General features: G+C 44.0%; 1 protein-coding gene across 2 annotated transcripts; it reads right to left on the bottom strand.

Annotated features, from left to right (window-relative positions):
* Positions 1 to 9,016: 9,016 nt before the first annotated feature.
* Positions 9,017 to 14,819, bottom strand: LOC6525676 (homeobox protein B-H1). Of its 2 annotated transcripts, XM_002101462.3 has the most exons (3): positions 13,662 to 14,813; positions 10,577 to 10,805; positions 9,017 to 10,463 (listed from the first exon to the last, which is right to left on the bottom strand). In XM_002101462.3, exons 1-3 carry the CDS (start codon positions 14,563 to 14,565, stop codon positions 9,872 to 9,874), a joined length of 1,725 nt encoding a protein of 574 aa, XP_002101498.1. In that variant the 5' UTR covers positions 14,566 to 14,813; the 3' UTR covers positions 9,017 to 9,871. The 2 variants fall into 2 exon arrangements, with proteins under 2 accessions (XP_002101498.1, XP_015046407.1); XM_015190921.2 differs by lacking the exon at positions 9,017 to 10,463 and having other exon boundaries at positions 10,610 to 10,805; positions 13,657 to 14,819.
* Positions 14,820 to 22,735: the final 7,916 nt, after the last annotated feature.

Genomic DNA, 22,735 nt, shown 5'->3' with positions numbered 1-22,735 from the left:
GCCTCTTGGCCAAATTGTCTTTAAATTGGCAGTTGGCGCTGTGCGCCATAAATCCGAACAGCACCGATCTTCATCTTTTTCTGGCTTTTTAAACCCCACCCCTCCCCTCTTCTTTCGATTCGAGGAGTATTGTTACCCTGGAAAAATGTATGCAAGGGGTATATGTTGTTCCACAAAAATATGTAATTACATATTAAATAATTAAATATAATAGATTAATGCATAGTAATATCAATTGCTTTAATAGAATTTTATTTATAATCATACGAGTCTCTTGAAGTATATGTATTATTCAAATCAATCAAAGAAATTATGATAGCTGGTACCTTTACCTATTTGAAGAGGTTTTACAAATTGAATAAAAATTCGTAATGCAATGCTTAGATACTCTTCACATTTGCTAGGTACTTCTCATTCTATAGTTCCCTTTTGTGGCCAGTTTCGATTTCATTTTGGCCAGTCATCGGAAGTAGCGCTTGGCCAGTTTGCCCAGCCGCCGGCCGATCAGCCAGAACATATAGCATCCTACTCGCATGGCACTTGGCCAGATCTCAGATCCCGAGAGTCACCCGTGGGGCATCGTTGGCGGTCAGCGCACCTCTGATATATGTATACCCAAAGTCCGAATCCCACTCAGTATCCCATATCCCGCATCCAGCATCCAGCATTCAGTGTTCAGTGTTCAGTATTCAGGCTCAGCTGCGGTCGCAAATTATCAACAAATTAGAGTTTTCGTCGAAGGAGCCGGCCAAGTCATTTGGTTTGATTTGATTTCATTTGCTCGCATGTCTCGTTGTCATTTTGGGGAACTGGTCACTGCCAACTGCCAACTGGTAACTGGGCAGTGGGCACTAGGCACTGAGCACTGGGATCGAGGAACTGCAACTGGAACTGGAGTCCAAGAGGCGCGGTTCCTTTTCGGAATTCGGTATCCATTTCTCAGCCGGCGAGCTGCGTTTTATGGGACGCCGCTGGTAAAGTGATTTCTTCAACGCTTTGTTAGCGCAGCGGATTGATGCGGCTGTCATTAGCCGATTTCGTTTTCGTTTTCGGCCTAAACGGGTCCCAAGATGTAGCCACCCCGCATCAGGCAAACAAATTCATAAATACATATGTATATATGTATATATGTCAGTATATAGCTGGCTAAATGCGTTTTTAACGTGCTTTTAATTGCCTGGCCCCCGTGGTCTTCCCTTTCAGTTCGCCTCGCCGCGCAAATTAAATCAAATTGAAACTAATTAACATAAATAAATTTACACAAATCCAATCGCAATATGCCTCGTTACAGGCCTTCACACTTTCCGCTTCACTGCAGGATGGGGAGGATGGGTGGGTTTGCCTTCTGGCTTCTGGATTCTGGATTCTAGATGCTGGTTGCTGGTTGCTGGCTGCGAATTGGGATTGGGATTGACTGGATGACTCTCGCAACAGCCAGCGACAACTGTCAAATTGGACGCGTTGCATTTGCAAATAAATAGACGGGCACTCGTTCAAACGGAAACGGAAGCTGACGACCCACGAATCCTGGCAGTTCAACAGTTTCAACCGCTGGGCGGGGGGCCAGGGGGCAGGGTGGCAGGGGAAGGGTGGCAATGGGGGTTTGGGGGCGCCACAAGGAGGCTGCGTTCGCTGTGCTTCGACGCTTGCGCTTAAAGTTTTTAGGCGCTATGAAATTAATTGGATTTGCTTGCGGCGAGGACACCGTGCACAGTGGGCTGAATCAGCACCTCCAGCATGCCAATAGCTCAGTCAATAGAATATACTAATTATAATACTATTTAAATTATAACTTAGTTATTTCCAAATATAACATTTACCCTTAAAATAAGAACTGTGCACTTAGAGGGATTCCCACGAAAGCCGCAAGTGGATCTACTGTTCCAGTCGCTCCTTTCGACCACGCGGCGTATGCGCAATGTAACCAGGTCCGATGTCACCCGGAATCCACCCAAGCCACCCGAGCCACCCGAGCCACCCACTTGCCAGTTATTTACTGCTTTATTTGCGGTCTTGTCAAAGCAATCAACACAGTCGGAGCGTGTCCTTTTCCTTTTTCCTTTTTCCTGCGGACTGCGAACTGCGAACTGCGAACTGCCTGTGAACTGGCCCAAAAGGTGGTGGCTTTTATTTACTTGTCTGGCGAGTCCTTGCTGGGTTTATTTGTAGAATGATTTTTCAATAATTTATGTATGACGATGGGTGGTTGGGTGGTTCGGTGGCTGGGTGGCTCGGTGGCTCGGTTTGGGTGGCACTTGATTTAATGTGCGGGGTGTTACTTTCAACACCCTCCAATCACAATAATAACAGCGACGCAGAGCACTATTGACTGGCGCTGTGACAATGCAATTATAAATGGTGACAAAATAATTTCCGCTGCGTGATTTTTATGACAGTTGTTCACCGTACGGGTGGCATTCTGCTCCGCTGACCGCCGCCACAGAATTAAATCAGTATTAAATAGTTTCTCGTATTCCTTTGCCAGTTTGCCAGCCCCATTCGGTCTTTCATCATTTCAAATGCCAATTTAATGACCATAATTGGTTAGGATGTGGTCGATGGGCATAATTCGAGTTCGAGTTTGAGTTCATCCTTTTGCCCGGCTTCCTGTCCATCCAGTCCACCGTGTGGGTGCGATCCTTCAAATGCGCTTCCCACAGTCAAGGCTGTGGCACATGAAATCATAATTCCAGGGCAACGTCTCGCGAATTCATAAGAGCTTGTCATTTGTGGCACGCAATCCGATTGCGTTATAAGTGGAAATTGGAAATTGCCCCAAAATGGCAGAGGAAAAAAATATACAAAAACACAAGCAAAAAATAAAATATTATTATAGTGGCGTTGCTGCTTGCCTTGTGAACTCTATTAACTCCAATGGGAATCGTGATCAGCTGAAGAGTAAACTTGAAGGATTTAAAAGATATGATTCTTATTGGGAAAGATTCATATGCTTAAGGTTTTTACTATCGAATATTTGTAAAATATATTCAAAGATGCTGTTTCAGATCTTAATATCAATAGAGTGCCAAAAATGATTTATATCAAATTGTGCTAAGTCTATTAAGCCATTCGTGCATTAAATACATTTTTAGGCGAAAGCCCAAAACCTAATCACTTTTAATAATTCCACTTCCTAAGACCTTTGCCAGCCGATTGCTATCGAATAATGTCCCAAGTTTGAGATCAGATTCAGCCGATCAGATCGGCGGCCAAACGCTTTTCACAGCTGAACAACTGGCCGTGTCCTTTTTCCTTCCTTCTGGTACTCCTGACACTCCTGGCCTGCTAATCCTGCGACGAGTGGAGATTCCAAATTAAAACATTTGTTGCCACTTTCTATCGGCGGCCAGCCATCTCAATTTGTCAATGGCTCGAAGGATTAAAATGCGGCGAAAAAAAAAATAAAATAAATGTGTATACAAACGGGGATTTGGCGCCTTATCAGCGATGCTGATGCTGCTGGCAAAAGGACAACGAGCACATCAAGGACTCGATGAATTTGTCACATTAGGAGCGGCATATGTGAACGGGCAGCAGTAAATGATAAGATCCAGCCCATCTGATCCGATCCGATCCTTCACGTCCTCCGTTTCTGTAAAATCTCTTAGAACTTTGCTACTGTATTTTTTTTTTTTTTGGTGGTGATTCCGATGAGGTTTTCCCGCTGCTGCTGCTGCTGGTGGTGGTGGTGGAAAATGGCAGGGAAAATATTGTTGTTGCCAGCGTAATTGGCAGGATATTAGCTGGGCAGAGGAAGGCGATTGCAGGGGATGGCAGGGGATGGCAGGGGATGTCCTGCGGCCCAGTCAAGGGATTACGTCGGGCATTATGAGCAAATTAAGTGTGAAGTGGCATTTGGGATTTATCCCGGGCACTAAGCGCTTTAAAATCGAAAAGGACTAAAACTAACAGCACAGTGCGCACAAAAGGTGTCACATGTCAAGCACTGCGAGTCACTCGCCATCGTGTGTCCTCGGCCCAAAAACAAACTAACACTTAACCCCAAGAAAGGACATTCTCTACTCTACGCTATTCTACGCTATTCTACGCTACTCTATTCTACTCCACGTGTGTGGGACACCCACTTGATCCGCCCACTCAAGGACGAGCTTATCATTTGCACTTAACGCTGGGCATTGCGGCACGTGCCGCTGCATTATTAACCGCAAAATGCTCATAAAGGATCAATTTGTGCGCACACGTGTCCAGGATAATGCACATAAATCAAAGCAACGGCTGCCGAATGGACAAAAACTTGATGACAGTCCGCGGAAAATCGAATGCCCCCTTACCATCCCACCCATCCACTGCACTTGGGCCCAAGGATATGCAGTTTAGAGCAGCCGGGCGGCCCAAGGAAGCCATTAGGAGTGCAAAGGACCTTCGGGCACGGATGTGCGAGCCACCGGAAGTAAGCGAGATTTATGGCCTGGCAACGGGACTGCGGAGGTTACACCTCTCGGAAACGCATTCAATTCGCTGGCAAAGAGATAAATGGCCAGCATTTGTCACAGATTGTGTTAATTTTGAACTCTAACATTTAATTTCAAGATTGAATTCATTAATATTTTATACAGATGTGTTACTTTAACAATCTCGTAAGAACTGCTTACTTCATCAATGGTTGCATCTAGAAGTTTTTCAGTAATTTGTGGTATTGCAAGGCTGTAATTTTGTTATATTTCTTTAAGTTTTCTAAATATTCGCAGTCTTTAAAAGAAGTGCAAAGCGCCTTCGCGAATAATTTGCATAACTACAGACGGCGAAGGCATATAAATCTTCCATATGCTTTCTATTTAACTTTTACTAAACACTTCCGACACATTTCTGCGCCGGCCAATTTGCCAGGCGATTCCCCGTATTCCCCGTATACCCCGTATACCCCGGATTGCCCGGATTCTCCGGATTCCCTCGCCTGCAGCCGCTTTCAACACCTACACACCAGTGGCTCCCAGTTGCACTGCCCATGGCGATGGCGATGGCGATGACGATGGCGTGACTGGGCTCCATTTGGCCCAGAAGTCCGGGAAAGTGGCCCAGAGTGGCCCAGAGTGGCCCAGAGTGGTTGTCTGCGGCCCTCGAGGCTTGTAACTTATCTAAATGCACACAATTATTGAATATAATCGCCACCCAAAGAGGCGAACGCCAAGGGAGCGAAAACAAACACGTGGAATTTTTGCATGCCGCCTTTTAGGCGTTCCTGCGCTTCGCAAATCGCCGGAAAATTGGCGAATAGCCGACGGCCAGTTGCCCTGATGTGGAACAAGATTAGATGATATATGCTCAAAATTTATTTAAATTATACTTTGAAATATTTATGAAGTACCTGCTTTATTAAATTAAAATATATCTTTGAGTTTGTCACTGCACTCGTGTTACTCAACACACAAATCTCAAAAAATGCAAATATAAATTTTAGAGGACTGCCTAACAAATCTACTCCTTTTTTTTTGTTCAGACGACAGGCGATTAAAGTGGCAAAACACGGTAATAAGAAATCGGGACTCACAGAGGTAATTCTCGGATTTTCGCGTTGGCCTGCAAAATCCATGACCAAGTTCAATTATGCCAACAAAGCGATGGGAGCCGAGCAGGGAATAACAAACATTTTGCAATTATCGGGCAAATATTTATTTAAGCGCAATTATCCGAACGCGAGTCGCAAAAAAACAAAAAATAAAAAAAAAAAAGGCGACAGATAAATCGGGGTAAAAATCAAATGAGAAAGCCAACTTGCTGGCAATTAAGCGCAATTTCCGTTCGCTGTCAAATGTTTATTTAAAATGCAATCTATATATAAAAATCGGCATGTTGTGGTGTTGTGGTGTTGTGGTGGGTAAATAGTTAATGCCATAACAGCCATGGCAAAATGTGACAAATTAAACAGAACGGAGATTAACTCCCTCGAACCATTTGTTACAAGAATCTGAATCCGGATCGGGAATTAAATCACAATTTAATTAAATAAGCAGCAAAAACAAGCCACTTATTAATGGCATATGTCCACTGTCACCTGCACAGAAATCAACAAAAAGCGAGGCAAAAAAAAAAATTATACAAATAAAACCAACAAATGGAAATAAACCAAAAACAAAAAAGTAAAAAAGTAAAAAAAAAAAAACAAGAGTGCGAATTAAATGCAAACAAAGTTGATTTCCCATTCCGGCGCGAGCATAAACTTTTAATTTCGTTTTCCATTTTATTTGTAAATTACACATTTCGCCGAGCGAAAATTGCAGGTGGAAAATGCAGGTGAGTGGGCTGAAGGCCGGCCACATCCGTTCGCCATTTTTGGGGGAAAATCCGCGAATCGTGGGCGTTCTTCCGGTCCGCTTTCCTCTCCTTTTCTTTCCCTTTTTCTGCCCCGTGTTTACTCGGCGAAATTTTCAGTTTTCGAAGGAAATTGGGCTGAGCGGAGCGAGATATGTGTGGCGAAGTAATTATAAAAAATCAATACACCAATTGGGGTTGTATGAAAAGTGTAAGAAATAATATTTGATCCATTATTAGGCTTATCAAATCAAGTTTCCTTATCTTTGCTGAACTTCAAAAGCAGCTAGCACATCATATGAAGTCTTAGATAAGAAATGTAATAAATGCGAGACATTTGAATACAAAGTCGGATATTTGCCCATTTATTAACATTTTTTATTCTTCGTTCTGAAAATGTTCATTTATTAACAGTTTTATATTCTTCGTTCTGAAAATGTTCATTTATTAACAGTTTTTTATTCTTCGTTCTGAAAATGTTCATTTATTAAAATTTTTTATTCTTAATTCTGAAAATGTTCATTTATTAACATTTTTGTATTCTTCATTCTGAAAATTCTCATCTATTAACATTTTTTTATTCTTCATTCTGAGAATTGTCATCTATTAACAGTTTTTTATTCTGCGTTCTGAAAATGTTCATTTATTAACAGTTTTTATTCTTAATTCTGAAAATATTCATTTATTAACATATTTGTATTATTCATTCTGAGAATTGTAAGATAAATAAGAGCAAGAAGTGCAAGTACAGAGTACACAGCCACAAGAATCCCCGTCCTGCAACTTTTGTATCTCCTTGTTATCCACTCCCATTTGATTCAACCACCCTGCTGTGCTGATTGGCTGCTTAAGCGAATTGTGGTGGCTGCAGATGAGAATGAGCACTAGGATGAGGATGAGCATGAGGATGAGCATGAGGATGGGCATGAGGATGGGCATGAGGATGTGGATGACGATGGTGCGGACCACCCACAAAAATGTGCGGCTAATTGGATGTCTATATGCGAGGATGGCGGCCATGTGTGGCAGGTACTTTGACGGTCGGCGCCTGATTTCCATGCAAATTGGTTACAGCACAGTAAGCAGGCAATATTTCTGCTTCATTTCATAAATGCGTCCGGGGTCGACGCCTCCGCTCCTGTAATCCCAGAATCCCACAATCCTCCAATCCTCCAATCCCAATCCCCCAATGGCTGACTTCCAGCTCTTTGGATACGATGTGTTTGCATATCAAACGCCTGATGATGCGTCTTTAATTTATACATGAATCTGCAGCCAATTTCGTGTTTACTTACGAAATTTATAAGCGAAATGCTGGCGAATTAAAAATGTAGTTTACAAAAGCGGGAAGTCATGAATCTCGCATTGAGTTGGATGTGTAATAATCACGATCAGCGAAAAAAGTCAACAGCTGAGAATTTTTCTTCGTTTAACATATTTTCCTAGTAGTTGTGATGTTTGCAAATTGGTTTTCCCTTTTTAGTGCTGGCCATAATTATCAGCAAGCATCTGAATAAAGTGAAAACTGAAACAACGGTCGTGTTTAATTGAGTGGGACGGCGATAGCGGAGGGAAAGAGAGCGAGCGAGTTTGTGTTTTGTGTCATTTGTCTTTAATGAACGGTTGCCCGCTGGCCAGCGTCGTGTTTTTGTTGTCATTTCATTGTCCTGCCAAGCGTCTCTTTTGTTTTAGGCCAACTGCAATTTAAACATTGCGGCCAATTTGTCGATGAAGGCGCAAAAACACAAACTCAAACACACACACACACACACAAGGAACTCGAGACCAGCAAAAACGCAGTGCAGGGGTGTTCTAAAGTGCACTAGAAACAGGGTCGACTCCGGAATACCCTAAAAACAGTGCTCCACTATTATTCTTAGAAGTAAATGAATGGAGCTATTAAGCTACAATATTTTAGGTATCAAGAAAAGTGGCTTAAAATGATGAACTTACTCTTAATACTTTTTAAGTTAAGGGAAAACCTAAAGTTTGGTTTGCTGCTATACTTTCATCTTATATATTACAAAACTGCTAGCTTATTTGTAATGAAATTCATGTATAAAAAGCTATATAGAAAGTACTCAACTGTTGTGTTTTATAGAGAACATAACTAGCATATAACTAACTATAACTTCCTAGCTGGTCCTTCTTTGTAAAACGCTCTACAACTTTTGTGATCTAGAAGCTGCTCCTCACCTTGAAGGATCCGCAATCCGTAGCCTCCATTTGGTAGCTCCTCGGCTTCAGTCAGCTGGTATATCCTTGGTCCTTGGCAGCACTTCAAGGATCGTTTGCTGGCCCTTCGCCTGCAGCGCCGCTTGCATGCGAGCACGCAATGCCGAACATGGCCATAACCGCTCGAACCCGAAGTAGAAACCCCCCTGGCGAGGGACGCCTCTGCTTTTGGCCAACTGGTAACTGGTAGCTGGTAACTGGTAACTGGTGGCTGGTAGTTGGTGGCCAACGGTGGCAGTTATTCAATATATCAACTTTTGGCCTAATAAATGCACTAATTGCGGTTAAATGCATTTTGCATGCAATTATTATCATTAGGGGTTGGCTCGCACGTCGTCGTATAAGCCCCTTTCCCCTCCCTCTATCCCATTCCCCTGCACCCCTCCCCAACCCCCTCCCCATCCACCGACATCGTTTGTAAATTGTTTCTGTTGGTCATTATATTAATTGCTCCGGGACACGTCCACTCTCCTCCCCCTCCCCCTCCCCGCACCACAGAACGATTGCTCTATTTTCACATTCTGTTACTTTTTATTTAGACAAAAAAATATGCGATTAAATGTACTTTACATTTTACAGTTACAACGTTTATAGTTCTAGGCTACCGACAAAAAAAAATTCGTTTATTCGATAATACATTTCGTGGTTAGGCTTAACTATACAAAATTATTTTGCTTTTTTGGCTGCTAGTTTTTACAACATTTAAATAAATATTCGCTTAATACTACTTCATTATCGTATATTGAAAAAAAAACCCTTAAAAACAATTCGAATAAGTTACTAAGAGCAAATCAAATAAATTAAGCACACACACAGAGACACAAAGCTATGAATATATACACACGCAGGCACACACACACACGCACACACACAACTTTTGGTTCAAAAACGCGAATTCTTGGGGATATTGAACTTGGACAAATGTTTTTTGTCATTTTTACTATGTTTCCATGGTTTGGTTTTAAATACTGAACACACTTGTGCTGTTCTTTGTGATCTAAAACAATAATTTGTTTAGATTGTAAGTTTATAAATGCCTCCAAATATAATTTTGTTAGGTTTAAACAAAACACCTTTGTACTAAAGTTTGAACCATAAAAGGGATGTGTGATATGGTGCAAGATTGCTGCCACTTCTGATTCATCTAAATAACCTAAATGCCATTGAAACTTATATGTTTTATGAAACAATAACATCATATCAATACGACAGATTTACAAAACGAGTGATATGTAACTTAAATTCGTAAAGCCCAAACATGTAGTTTACGTATCCCCTGGATATTCGCACTTTTGAGACCAAGTTGATAAGCCAAGATGATAAGCTCACACACTCACACACACACACACAGCCGCCGGCGTACCGCTCACACCTGGATCTGATCCTCGTCATCCGACTGGGAGCAGCTGTCCACGGATCGTCCTGGCGGACTGCCCGGATTCAGCGTGGGACTGGGCGTCGATGGTGGCCTTTGTGGCGGCGAGGCGGATGCGGAATGGGCCGGAATCGGTTTGACCAGCCCACTGGGCGGAGATCCGCCGCCGCCCAACGAAGGTGGCGCCGCTACCGGATGCGGTCCGCCCGGATTCGCAGCGGAGGCGGCCGCCGCGGCACTCTGATAGTAGCTGCTCAGCGAGGACAGCGAACTGGAGGCGGACAGGTGGGAGAAGGGCGCCGGACCCACGCCCACTCCAACGCCCACGTTGACGCCGACGGACGGAACGCCGGCGTACAGGTTGTAGGGCAACGGCTTCTGCATGGCGGCCGCAGCGGCCGCCTGGCGGTAATAGATGTCGATGTTCGTGTGGGGCGGGGCTCCGTGGGCGGCGCCGGCAGCGGCCGCGTATGGCCAGGCGCCCAGGTAAGGCGATCCGCCGTACAGTCGCTGGAAGGCCGCAAAGTTGCCAGCCTCCGCGAGGAGTTCCAGGCCCACTGCTGTTTGCCGCTTCCATTTGGTTCTGTAAAATGATATTGGATAAGTTTTAGTAAGTTTACAAAATAATACATATTGTCTTGTAATTATATCATAGCATGTTCTTATTAGATTTGTATTAAATTTAAGAAAACACACCTGCGGTTTTGGTACCAGGTCTTCACCTGGCAATCGCTCAAGTCCAACTTGTGGGCCAGCTCCTGGCGCTCCTGCACGCTGAGGTACTTCTGCCGCTCGAAGGACTTCTCCAGCGTCTGCAGCTGGTGGTCCGTGAAGGCGGTACGCGCCTTCCGCTGCTTCTTGCTCAGACCGCTCATGTCGCTGGTGGAGCCGCTCTTGACGCTGTTGCCATCGTCATCTTTGCCGCCTGAAGGAGAAGAGATGGGCATGAGAATTTTAGCAATATATACAAAATAATCTAATAATAATCTAATAATAATCTAATACTACTCTTAGTAATCTAAGATGTGCGTAAAACTCAACCACTTTGTATGAAGACGAATTAAGTTGTTTATAATGCCTTTGAAATCAAAACCAAGTTATAATAGTTATATAGATTCAAGACTGATTTCAAATGCCTTACAACTAGTTGTTAATATTTGGCATTTTTGTGAGGCCCACGCGGCTAATTCGATTTAGATCTCTGTGCGATCTATTAAAACAGTTGCAGTTACAGTTACAGTTAGAGTTAGAGGCTCGTTTATGGCCACGCAATTGCCGCTTCCGCTCACAAAGCGGTTCGTGTGTGTAAGTGTAATAAAAACGTGCTGCAAAATGTCTAAACTTGCCACAAAAAGCCGCAAGAGAGATAGGCAAGCCCAGCCAGCGCACCCAAAGCACCCCTTTTTGCAAAAAGTGTTCTTGGCCAGAAAAGGTGGAAAAGCGGCCTTTTCTGGCTAGCCATTTAGTACATAAAATTTATGTAAATTCAACCGATTGTGGTTACCCGATAAGCGAGAGCGAGTTTTTGGCCCATGGTCAGGGGAGTGGTTAAGGGGTTAAGGGGTTGCAGGGGGTTAAGTAAACTCTCATGCGTTAAATTATTTAAAGCGAAAACTTGCCAAGTGCCGCACTTAAATTTGGTCTACTGGGGCTTCGAAAAAGGGGAACTTAACAACCTTAGCAGTATGCTTGAATTGATCAGAAATACAAATAATATTAATATATATTTCAATTAATTTATTAAACAAGAGGAATTCAATACTTGTCATTGCTAATGAAATTGCAAAAAGTTTCTTAGAATCTGTGCCTACGATTAAACTTTGAAATATGAAACAAATAAAGATGCATGGCTAATTATTTCGATTAATCATCGCTAATCAAGAGCTTATACTGCCGCCAGGGCGAAAGTTGTTTACCATATAAAACGAAAACGATAAATGATTAATGGCAGCGATAAATGAGCGATAATGCCGCAATTGAATAAAATTAATTTTCAATTAAAGAAAATTACTCACGAACGTTGGCGCCGACTTGCTGACTTATCGATTTGCGCCCGATAATTTGTGGAACATTAAAAATAAAGGCAAAACCAAAGATCAACAAATAAATGACAAATATAATTGAGTAACGTTTTTGAAAAAATTATCTCTTGTAATTAATTTATTTTAAAGCAAATTTAAGATTTAAATATAGATATAAATATACCTTTTTTATTTAAGCTTTAAAAAGTAGCTTTCCTTCTTTATTTATTATTTATTAAAAAGTAGCTTTCCTAACTGATTTTATTATTATAAATATGTATTTTTTTCAATTTATAAATAAAACTCTAGTGATCGATATTCATTTTCTTTTTTTTTTTTGCAACTGAAGCTGATCGCAATTGCGAAATTCCGATGAATTGACGGATTGCCGCCTTCCCTGCCCGCTGGCTGTCAGCCGAGAGAAGCTGGCCGACGCGACTACCGACTACCGTTTATAAAAGTGCAATTGGCAACAGGAAATTGCGGCAATAAATGGCACAAAACAGGGCCCAGATGGAGTGGAGAGTATGAAAAGCTGGCCAAAAGCGAGGTAAAGCGAACCGAGTGGCGATGAGATGAGCAAACAGACTGCAACGTTTTTTTCGTTTGCCGCTGCCCGACTGCCATTGCCATGGGGCGTCTATTAAAGCGGGTTAAATGCATTTTTATAACAATTTCCACAATTAAATGATTGCGAAGGGGGCAGGTGCGTGAGATAAGAGGAGGACGCAGGGCGAGCGGGGAGCGGGGAGGCGGGGGGGCAGTGAGTGCGATGTGTGTAATTATTTGAGATTTTTTTGCTGCTGCTGCGACTGCGGCAGTTTTTAAACTGCATTTTGTTGTTGTTGCAGCTCAGGCAGCTCCTCTTCTTCCACCAACCCCCCGCCCACTGCGGGCCACGCCCCCATGCTGCCATAATAGCTCACCGATCTGCAGGTGCATGTCCCCAAGTTGGCGGCGTGGCGAAGGGGGGCAAAGGGAGTTTAGAAGCTTCGCAATGACGCAAACAAAGCGTGAAAATGCATTTTTTTTTTTATTTACAACTAAAACCACAACAAATAGGAGCAACAAGAACGAGAATGTAAAATGGTCATGCAATAATTTTTACAGTTTGTTTTGCAAAGCGACATCGACGAGGGCCGCCACCTCACTCTCCCCCGCGCTCCGCGCACTGCAGCCCCTGCTCCCCATTTCCAGGCGCACGCTTCAAAACAAAAGACTTAGGCAACGAACTTGACTGCTGCACGGCGGACTTACGTATTTTTTTTTAGCTAATTGAATTACTTTTACAATTGGCTATGATGAAATGCGTTTCGCAACAGAACCATTAACACGAATTAATGGGGAATTTGAGTAATTTTAATTTAAAGCTGCCTATAAAGTGTGGTGCGAGTTTGTTAAGTGCTAATACATTTAATACCACCTAGAGGCATACCACCTATTAAACAAAAAGTTTGATAATATACTATTAACAAAATGAGAATCTGCGTTTAGATTAAAAAAAGGCTAAGCTTAACAGACATGCAAGTAAAGTTTATAAATTATATATGAATTTTTCCAATAATTATTATATTTTTGATTGCAAGTTCTGTTAAGCTCAACATTGATCTAATTTGTTAATTAAAGGTTCTCTTTCAATCCATTATTTCTTTCGAATTCAAAGCTCAGAGAGCTCCTGCCTGGAAAGGCATTTTCCGAGACTAACTAGAGTGCTTTCCCGACCACCCCCACCCCCCGCATAGTACAGAGGCTCACCTCACCATTGCTACAAACGCTGTGATCGTCCATGTTGCCGCTGTCGCAGTCCTCGTTCTCCTCGTGGTAATCGCTGCTGTCGTCCAGATCGCCGCCCGCCGGTGGCGCCAGCCCCACCCCGCCATCCACCCCACCGTCGCTGGGTGGTGCGGCCACACCAGCAGCCGCAGCTGCAGCAGCAGCAGCAGCGGCGGCCGCAGCAGCAGCAGCAGCTGCATTGTTGCGCGCAGCAGCCGCGGCTGCAGCAGCGGCATAGTGCTGTTGCATGGCCGCCGCATATTGGGCCACGTTTAACCCATTGCCGCCGGCGGCGGTGGGTGGAAAGTGGCCCAGCTTGCCGTGCGGATGCATTAGCGCATGCGGATGTGCGTGCGGATGCTGATGCGGATGCGTGGGCGGATGCGGTTGTGGGTGGTGCAGGCCGGTTGGCAGGGCACCGACGCCAGCCACATTGGCTGCCTCGCAGTTGTCGCCATTGATGCTGTTGTTGTTGTTGTTGTTGTTGTTGCTGTTGCTGTGAGCGGGACTGCTGCCGCCGCTGGAGCCCGAATTGTTGTTGTTGTTGTTGTTGTGGTGGTGGTGCAACTGCTGGTGGTGGTGGTGCTGCTGCTGCTGCTTGTAGAAAGCGGCCGCCGCACTGCCCGCCAAAATGTCGTTGATCATGAAGCGGGATCGATTGGGCTTGCCGATGCCCGAGGCGGTGGTGGTGCTGCCGCCGGAGGACATGGTGCTGCTGCTATGGATGCTGTGCGCCACCGCCGGTGGCTGCAGGCCGTAGTGTAGGTGGTGGTGCTGCTGCTGGTGGTGCTGCTGCTGCTGCTGCAGCGTACTGAGGTGGTGGTGCAGCTGGGGATGCGCTGCGTTTGGCTCGCTGGGCGTTTGGGTGAGTATGCTCATCGAGTCTTTCATAGGACTTAGGGGCTTTCACGCGTTCTCCCCTTTCGTCTCGCTTATGAATACGAAATATGTATATTTGCTTTCAACACTTCACTAAAAAAATGCACATTCACTGCTGTTTCCTATGGCTGTCAAGTTTTCTACTTTGTTTTCTGTTTCAGTTTCTGTTTCTGTTTCTGTTTCTGTTTGGCCTTTTCTCTCAACTTTTCACCCAGCGACGTCGTGAGCGGCTTGGCTGCCAAAACGAGACTGAGCGTTTATGAAACGCACCTGCCCGATCCGCCGCTGCCGCTGCCAACGCCGCTGCCGACGCCGACTGCGGCAGAGGCTCGAGCGGCGGCTGTGTGGCAACAAATTTGCCACTTTGTCATAGGCGGTGGTTGGGCCGCATATGCCACCGAAGGCCGGAAGGGGATGGCCAGTCGCTCGCGCTCGCTGCCTCTCGCTTCCGCGGCTATCGCCGTCTCATCGTTTGTCCCGCTCTCGCGCAGCGCCATGTTGCCGGCACTGTGGTGAGTTCAGCACAGCGTGGTGAATTGCAGTCGCTCGCTTTTTATAGCACCAAATGTCGGTCAAATGGCTGTGGAGTTACGCTCTTGGGCTCTTGGACTCTTCGGAGCCTTGAAAGCGGCTCAAAATGGCGCTACGTGGAAGTTGGTGGTTCTGGTGGATGGAGAGGATGCCACTGGATTGGGGGAACTGCAACACCCGCTTAAATATACTCTTTTTCGACCAACAACTTGTGGAAAAATATCTACTCTGCTTTCTAATTTCATAGACTTTTATATTCCGAAAGTGCCAACCAAGTGGTATTTAACATTTTTTTAATTAAAATCTAATTTAATAGACTTTTATATTTCGAAACAGCCAACCAAGTGGTATTTAACATTTTTTTAACTAAAATCTAATTTAATAGACTTTTATATTTCGAAACAGCCAACCAAATGGTATTTAAAATTTTTGTAATTAAAATCTACTTTAATAGACTTTTATATACCAAAAGTGCCAACCAAGTGGTATATAAAATTTTTTATTTAAAATCATATCTCGCTATTTTCAAAAAAAAAAAAAAATTAAAAATATAATATGTGTTGTAAAATAGAATATATAATTAAAATATTTTAGCTAGCTTTAGGTCAAATAACAATTTTATTTAGCAAGTTTTATCATTGACCTTTAAGAAGAGTTAATCATAATACGATTTTATTTAAACACGTTTTAAGCACTTTCCAAATGCGTTTGCTTAAAATATTAGAACTTCAATTAACAGAAGAAGATACTCAAGATACTAAAACGCCCGACAAATGGGCGTCGCTGGCTTCGATTCCACAACAACAAGATTCCCAGACAACAAGATGGCAATTAAAATTTCACGCCAATAGCCCGGTGGTTAGGGTCACCTTTTGGTTGCTTCTCTCGGTGGCCACATGTTGGCCAAGGACTAATTGCAGGAAGGGAGGGGAAGCGAAGGGAAATGAAATGAAAGCGGAGCGGAGCGGGATGAACAAATGCAATTTGTCGAGAGCGGCGGTTTCCGTTTGATTGATATTGATTCCGGTCGAGGAGCAGCAACAAACTGAGCGGAAGGGGAAGGGGGAAAAGGTCAGGTGACCTGCGAAGGTCATTAGTGGCGGGGAAATTAGAGCGTCGGTGGGGGGAGGAGGAGGGGGAGGGGGCGGGGTTTCGAAGCGGACTGAAGCGCGCGCTTCAATTGCGGAGCGCATTAAAATAATTAGCGTCTGCCGGAGCATCAAAAGTCCGGAGCGAGGAAAAGTCAACCGAGTCTTTCGTCCTTCGTCCTTCGTTCTTCGTTATTCGTCCTGATGACGGTTATTGCACTTAAATGCATATAATTGCCAGACCAGTCGCATATCCTGCGGTCTGCGGTCGATTCGAGCTCGAGTTCGAACTGCCAATGCCAATTGAATGCTTAAAATAATTGCACTCGACCAGCAATGCCAGCACTGTGAAAAATATATACACATTCTCTTTTGTCAGGTTAAATGTACAACAAAATATATGCCTACGAATGCGACTATCATTAATTAGTTACGTTTTAATACTTAAATCGAGTTGACAAAGAATTTTGCAGAACTTCGCTCATTGCAATGAAAGAATCATAAAATGGTTTAGTGTACATTTAAACTTGACAATCCCATATTTTTTGTCAGTGCATCTGCCAGAAATTATGAAAAAGAAATGTACGAATGCAGAAACCGCAATGCGCAGTTGTCCCAATGCCACACCCCCTTTGCCCCTCGATTACTGGACAGTTGCCAGCGAACTTGGACAGTTGGCAGCGTTTTTCCGGTCTCCTCTGCGAACTGGCTAACAGTTGTTCTATCTCTCGAACACCCATCTATCTATCTATCTATCTATCTATCTATCTATCTATCTTTCGATCTGCCCATCTGCGTATCTACGTATCTGAGTATCTACGTATCTGCGAATCTTGAAAGTCGCCTTAATTGGCCTAATGTCCACTCATTGAGTAGCACTGTTGGCCCTTGAAATATTTGCTTTAATGGAGATGGCAAGTTTTGGCAAATGTGGCAAAATAAATATGTATTTAATATATATAGTACAGTTGTAATACATACACTTCCTCATATGTGCGTCCAGTTTAAGGCACACACCAACCCACATGCAGCAGCAGCGATACTCCACTCCTGTCCAAGCTGATCCCAAAGTACGTCCATTTCCATTTCTGATCTGTTTCCGTGGAGTGCAGTGGAAAGTGGAGTGGAGTGGGGGGAGTGGAGTGGGGGGAGTGGAGTGGGGGGAGTGGAGTGGGGGGAGTGGAGTGGAGAGCCTGCGGGGCCTGTGGAATCTTAATCGGCATCTTTGATATTATAATGTTCGTGTTACTGCGTGGACAAACGTAATAAAATAACTGATCGTTGTCGCTGATAAGTTAATTTACTTTTAATGTGCTGCCCTCGCCGAACCCTCGACATCCAGATTCAGATCCAGATCCACATGCAGATCCACAGCCACAGCCACATCCACAACCACATCCACATCCACATCCAGCGATCTTGCAACGTGGGGGTAAATGGGTCCGTCCGGAGGTGACAAAGGTTCTCGATGGGCCGCGAAGCAGGGTCTCTGCTGCAAGATCGACTGACTTGGCAGGGCTTTTATCTTTTTATTAGCATCCAATACCCTCTAGCTGCGAGGTTGTCTACCCTGAGAAAATCCTAAAAATTATAACATACGTGCAATCATCAAACAATAATAATGCGCGTTTCTTCTACACAAATCAAAAATCATGTTAATATAGTTGAGAATGTATAGCAATTATTTAACTTAAAATAGCTGCTATAAAATAAATATTAAATAATTTGTAAATGCCAAATGTTTTCATTCATCCAACCATATACCAAAGTTAGAGGGTATCTACGCCTTCGTTACCCAACTCCTTGACTTGTTTTAAGTTTGTTTGCCTTGTTTTATTTGGCCCTTGTTTTTTTGTTGGTCGCGTGTGCCGTCGATGGCCAACGTTGTTGCCAACTGATTTGTCAACAACGTGGCCAACAAAGGTGTTCTCCTGCCCCCTTAACCCGCGTAGCCCCCTTAACCCCCTCGGCAGCGCCTTAACCCCATGCCGCCCGGCGATTTATCGCTGCTCCAGATCAGTCAGCATGCCAGCTACAACAACAGCAACAACAGCAACACAACTGCAGGATAAACATAAGCCCTGATTCCAATTTTGATGGCCTCTCTTTTTCCCTCCTTCCCCCCTCTTTCCCTTTTCCCCCCCACCCCCTCTTCATTTTCCGAGGCGGCGCTCGTTTTGAAAATTGATGTCGCCCCACTAAATGGATGCTATTTAAAGTTTTACTGCCTGCCAGCACCTATAAATCCAATGGAGGATTTCGATCTGGCTGCCACAGGACCTCAAGGGGGCAAAAGGCTCTTAAGTCCGACTTCGATTGCACCTCCCCCTTTTGGCACCTGTCCGGATTCCGACTTAACTCAGTTTTTATGGCTCAGCTTAGGCTGGTCGACTAATCAACACCTCGCTGCGATCGCATTCTGATTTCATTTCTGTGGACTTGATTTGATATCTCCATCTTGATGCAGGGAGTAATCCTTTTGGCTATAAAAAATAACTGTCTGCTTGAGGTTGATGACTAATCTTTTCGAGGCGAATACTTTGTCATATCTTCTAAGCACTAACACTAACTTAAATGTAACTTTTGGTTTAGTTTATTATGTCAAAATTATATTTACACTCATTTTTTGGACTCTCACTGCTCCACTGTATCTCTGATAATTTCGTGTCCAATTTGTAGATTAACTAATGAGCTTTTCGCATACTTCGCTTATCTGCGGATGGGTCGCTCAATTAGGAGAGCAAGTTGGCTAAACGACGGACCAGGCGACATTTGCCACATTTGCATTGGCCATAAAAATATGCTTAAAGCATTTCCAAATGCAACCACTTAAATATCGAATGGCTCGAAACTGACGACGAAGTGAAAATGCATTTTATGACTCAATTTGGTGCACATAAAACGAGCCACGGAATAAAACTGCCGGCGGAAGGGGTATTTTTGTGGCCTAAGCCATACAAAGTGCAACATTGTCTGGGGCAGCGATAACGACAACCAAGGTGTGATCACTAGCGATGACCACGTGATCGAAGAGGCACTCAAAAGAAGTAATTCTAAAGGAATAAGGTAATATCTACTCATAAAAAGTACTTTAGCAAGTTATTTATATGACAAAATGCAGTTTTGTCCTAGTCTTAATTCAATATTCATTTACTAAGTATTTGAGTTATGTTTTAGTAGCAACTCACGCTGCCATCTTTAGATGCCATATATTTTGTGGCAACTGCAGTTCGATAGTTATTGTTGCCGCTCGGCTGATTGTTGTTAATTTTTATGTGCAATTAATCGGCCACGCCATTGAGCATTTATAAGCATTTCTCGCACCAACAGAGGCTGCAGAACTGGAGAACTCGGGGAACTTGAGAACTTGTGGGGGAACCTCTTCATTTCGATTCCCACTCGTCGAGTCGAATGAGGAGAAATTAAGTCGTTTTGAATTAAGGTGAAATGCAAAATGCATCTTCGCCGGCAGGCCATAAAAAAAACAGGCAGCCAAGACAACAATGTCGGGAAATATACTGAATGCTGAATGCGGAATACTGAATAACACAGAGTTGATGGGCAGGAGTGTTCCGTTGATGGGCCATAAAAGTGGGCAAGGTGTTGAAGTCGGGGCCAGCTGCTGATCGCTCATTGTCAGCGATCCGAAGGGCTAACCCCAACCGAAGTGACCCATCCCCAGAGCACAACTGGTACTCCATGTGAGTTATGCGGATGCAGATGGATGCAGATATCCCTCTGTTTAGCCGCTTTCGATGGTAAACCGACGAAAGCGGTCAATGTTGGCTTACTCCGCTGAAGATGGGCGGCTTAACTGGAAAGCCACAAATATTTATGACCACTTCATATTTGATGGCATAAATAACGAACATCTTAATTAAATTGTTTGCCTAAATTAAACAAAATATATATGTATATATAAACTAGAAGTTTTTAAGCAGCTTAAATATTTTGACAGCCTTCTGCGCCAATGAAAACAGTTGCCACCCATTCGTCCTTGGCCTGGGTGGTAGCTTTGCCCCCTGCCCCCTGCCCCCTGCCCGTCGAACTCGCAGCTTAATTGCATAATTTCATATTCGGTTTCTTGGGTTTTCCTTTTTCCATTTTCCATTTTCCATTTCAGCCTTTGTTCATTTGCCGAACGGCGAACACCTTAGCCCCACAAACCGAAGAGCCCAGAGTTGTGGCTTAATTGCCATGGCCGAAAGTGGCAAAGAAATGCAGTGCGCTAATTACAACAACCACAACAAACGGGCAAGTGGGCAAGAGGGGGGAGTGAGGGGAATTGGTGGCAGTCAGGCATGTCCTTGCTCCTTGCCGCCTTTTCTTCGAGTGTAGAAGTGTAGAAGTATGGATGGGGAATGAGGGGGGTGTCCTTCGAAGAGGCCAATTGAAGAGCGGCAACGTTGCATGTGTGTGGGGCATGTGAAATATATGTAGAATTTTAAAAGTCATAAAATTGCGGAATGTCGCCAATTAAAATTGTTGCACACACACACACACACACACACACAGACGCGTGGTGTTGTATGGGTGTTCGTGTTGCACATGTGACGTGACATAAATGCATGTCATGTTCGTTGCCTGTTTTCTGTTTCGTGCATTCGAAAGGATTTTCCCAAGGAAAATAGCAAAATGCGAAAATGGCAGAGGGGGCAAGTTCGCGCGCCAAAAACTATGCAACACAATGCGCGCAAATTGCGCAATCAAATTACCAGGCACCCTCGGCCGTCAAGTCCCCTCCCCACAATCCCCGCATACCCCGCAATCCCCGCATACCCCGCATACCCCGCAATCCCCGCATACCCCGCAATCCCCGCATTCCCCCATCCCCGCCAGCTTAGGCAATCAATTATAATGTTAGCATGCAAGCTTCATAATTGTTCAAAGGGGTCCAAGGGAGGGGGGGAATGGGGGCATTGGTCCAAGGGGAAGGGGCAGGACTGCAACTGCGAGAAATCTGAGGACATGTGCCACAAAAAGTAAAGTATAGTATAATAGTAATAGTATAGTTGAGTATTAAAGTGAATAATAAGGGAAATACGCAGTTAGGCATTAACAAATGTGGATTATACATATTATTATTATTCAAGTACACAGGTTTAATTAAAATAATATTAAAATAATAACTATAATATATTATAATTAATATTGCTGTAAAATACCATGTATCTAATGACAATTTTAGGAATTAATCAAGTAATTTAATATACATATGTAATTGAAATATACTTTGATTTACAAAGATTACCTTTCAGTTGTCACCCCTTAAAATAAGTAAACTGAAAAGTTTTACCTTGTTTTTCAAATGGTTTTCCTGTAAATTGAACCCGCCAAGGACATAGTTCTTAGCTGCCAGATTTTCGCTCAGTGCACCCATATACACTTTTCGCTTTTCGCGCTGTTGTTGCACTACAAAATAGGCATTTTAGGCCGCGTGGTGCAGTTGGCTCCGCTGATTGTCGCTGCGTTGTTAGCCTAAGTACGGTTCGGCCTTTTGGTGTCACGTCAGTGGATTGTTACGGCCAACAGGAAGGGGGGGGGGGGGGGGTTGCTGATTGAGGGGGGGGTGGGTGTTCATTTAAGCTACGCTTTGAGTGTTTTTTTTTTCCCCCCATTTTCCCATTTTAATTTCGAGCGTTTAACGTGACCGCGTGCAAATTTCCACACACACACACACATCCGCGTTCGCAGGCACTCAACTTTGTACTCTTTAGCGCTGTTTAGTTGTGCTTTGCATTTCCCCTTGCCCCTTCCCCCTTTCCCCTTGCCCATTTGCACGGTGGTGACAGTGGGTTAAGGGGCGGCTTTGGTGATGGGCGGTCATGGGCTAAGGGCGGATTGCAGCCGATAGGAATTCCCGTATTGGACCCCGGTGATTAATGACGGAATCGCATTAGGCGACCCGCGGCCAAGTGCAATGAGTCAATCAATCAGCGGCTGGGAAGGTGGCCAATGGAATTTCCATTTCCATTTCCCTTTCGGTGACCTCTTGACCCCTCGGCGGAATGATTAATGTGCGGCTAAGTGGCAGACTCCGGCGTGCGAAAATCGAGAGCTAACATATTTGGTTTTCATCATGAGCATTGATTATGTCAAACTAACAATTGTTCTTACACAATAACAGGTTAAGCTTACCCCAAACATTTGATCACAAATTACTTAAAGATGAACCTAAACAAGGTAATTGTATTAAGCTTTTTCTAAACAAATTGCAAGCCTAACATTTCCTAATCCCAAATAAGCTGAATATGCTCATATTAAATTATATGAAATTAGGGTGAAATCAGATAGATTAACTTTCGTGGGATTAGCTTAAAGCTGAGCAAACGAGACGGATGTCGAGGGGAAAACTCACTCGACTAAGTTCATCGTGTTCGCATTGCAAATTGTGTGAAAATCGCTGCGGTTTTTCACAGCCGAAAGGTTTTCCCTCCTAAAATATTGCCACACATTGTTTGTCTGTTGCGGGAAAAGCTCAGTTCATAACTTGCCATTACTGCCGCCCACTTCCGTGCGCCCCTCGCCACTCCCCCCTCTGCCCCCTCTCCACTCTCGCGATT

This window comes from Drosophila yakuba, chromosome X, assembly GCF_016746365.2.
Source record: "Drosophila yakuba strain Tai18E2 chromosome X, Prin_Dyak_Tai18E2_2.1, whole genome shotgun sequence".
Lineage (NCBI taxonomy): Eukaryota > Metazoa > Arthropoda > Insecta > Diptera > Drosophilidae > Drosophila > Drosophila yakuba.
This window is presented reverse-complemented; position numbering and strand designations above follow the sequence as displayed.

Coding starts and splice junctions, on each gene's coding strand:
- LOC6525676 (XM_002101462.3), bottom strand. CDS start 14,565: ATGAAAGACTCGATGAGCATACTCACCCAAACGCCCAGCGAGCCAAAC. Junction 10,806..13,661: donor TCACAGCGTTTGTAGCAATG/GTGAGGTGAGCC, acceptor CTTCTCCTTCAG/GCGGCAAAGATGACGATGGC. Junction 10,464..10,576: donor ACCTGGTACCAAAACCGCAG/GTGTGTTTTCTT, acceptor ATCATTTTACAG/AACCAAATGGAAGCGGCAAA.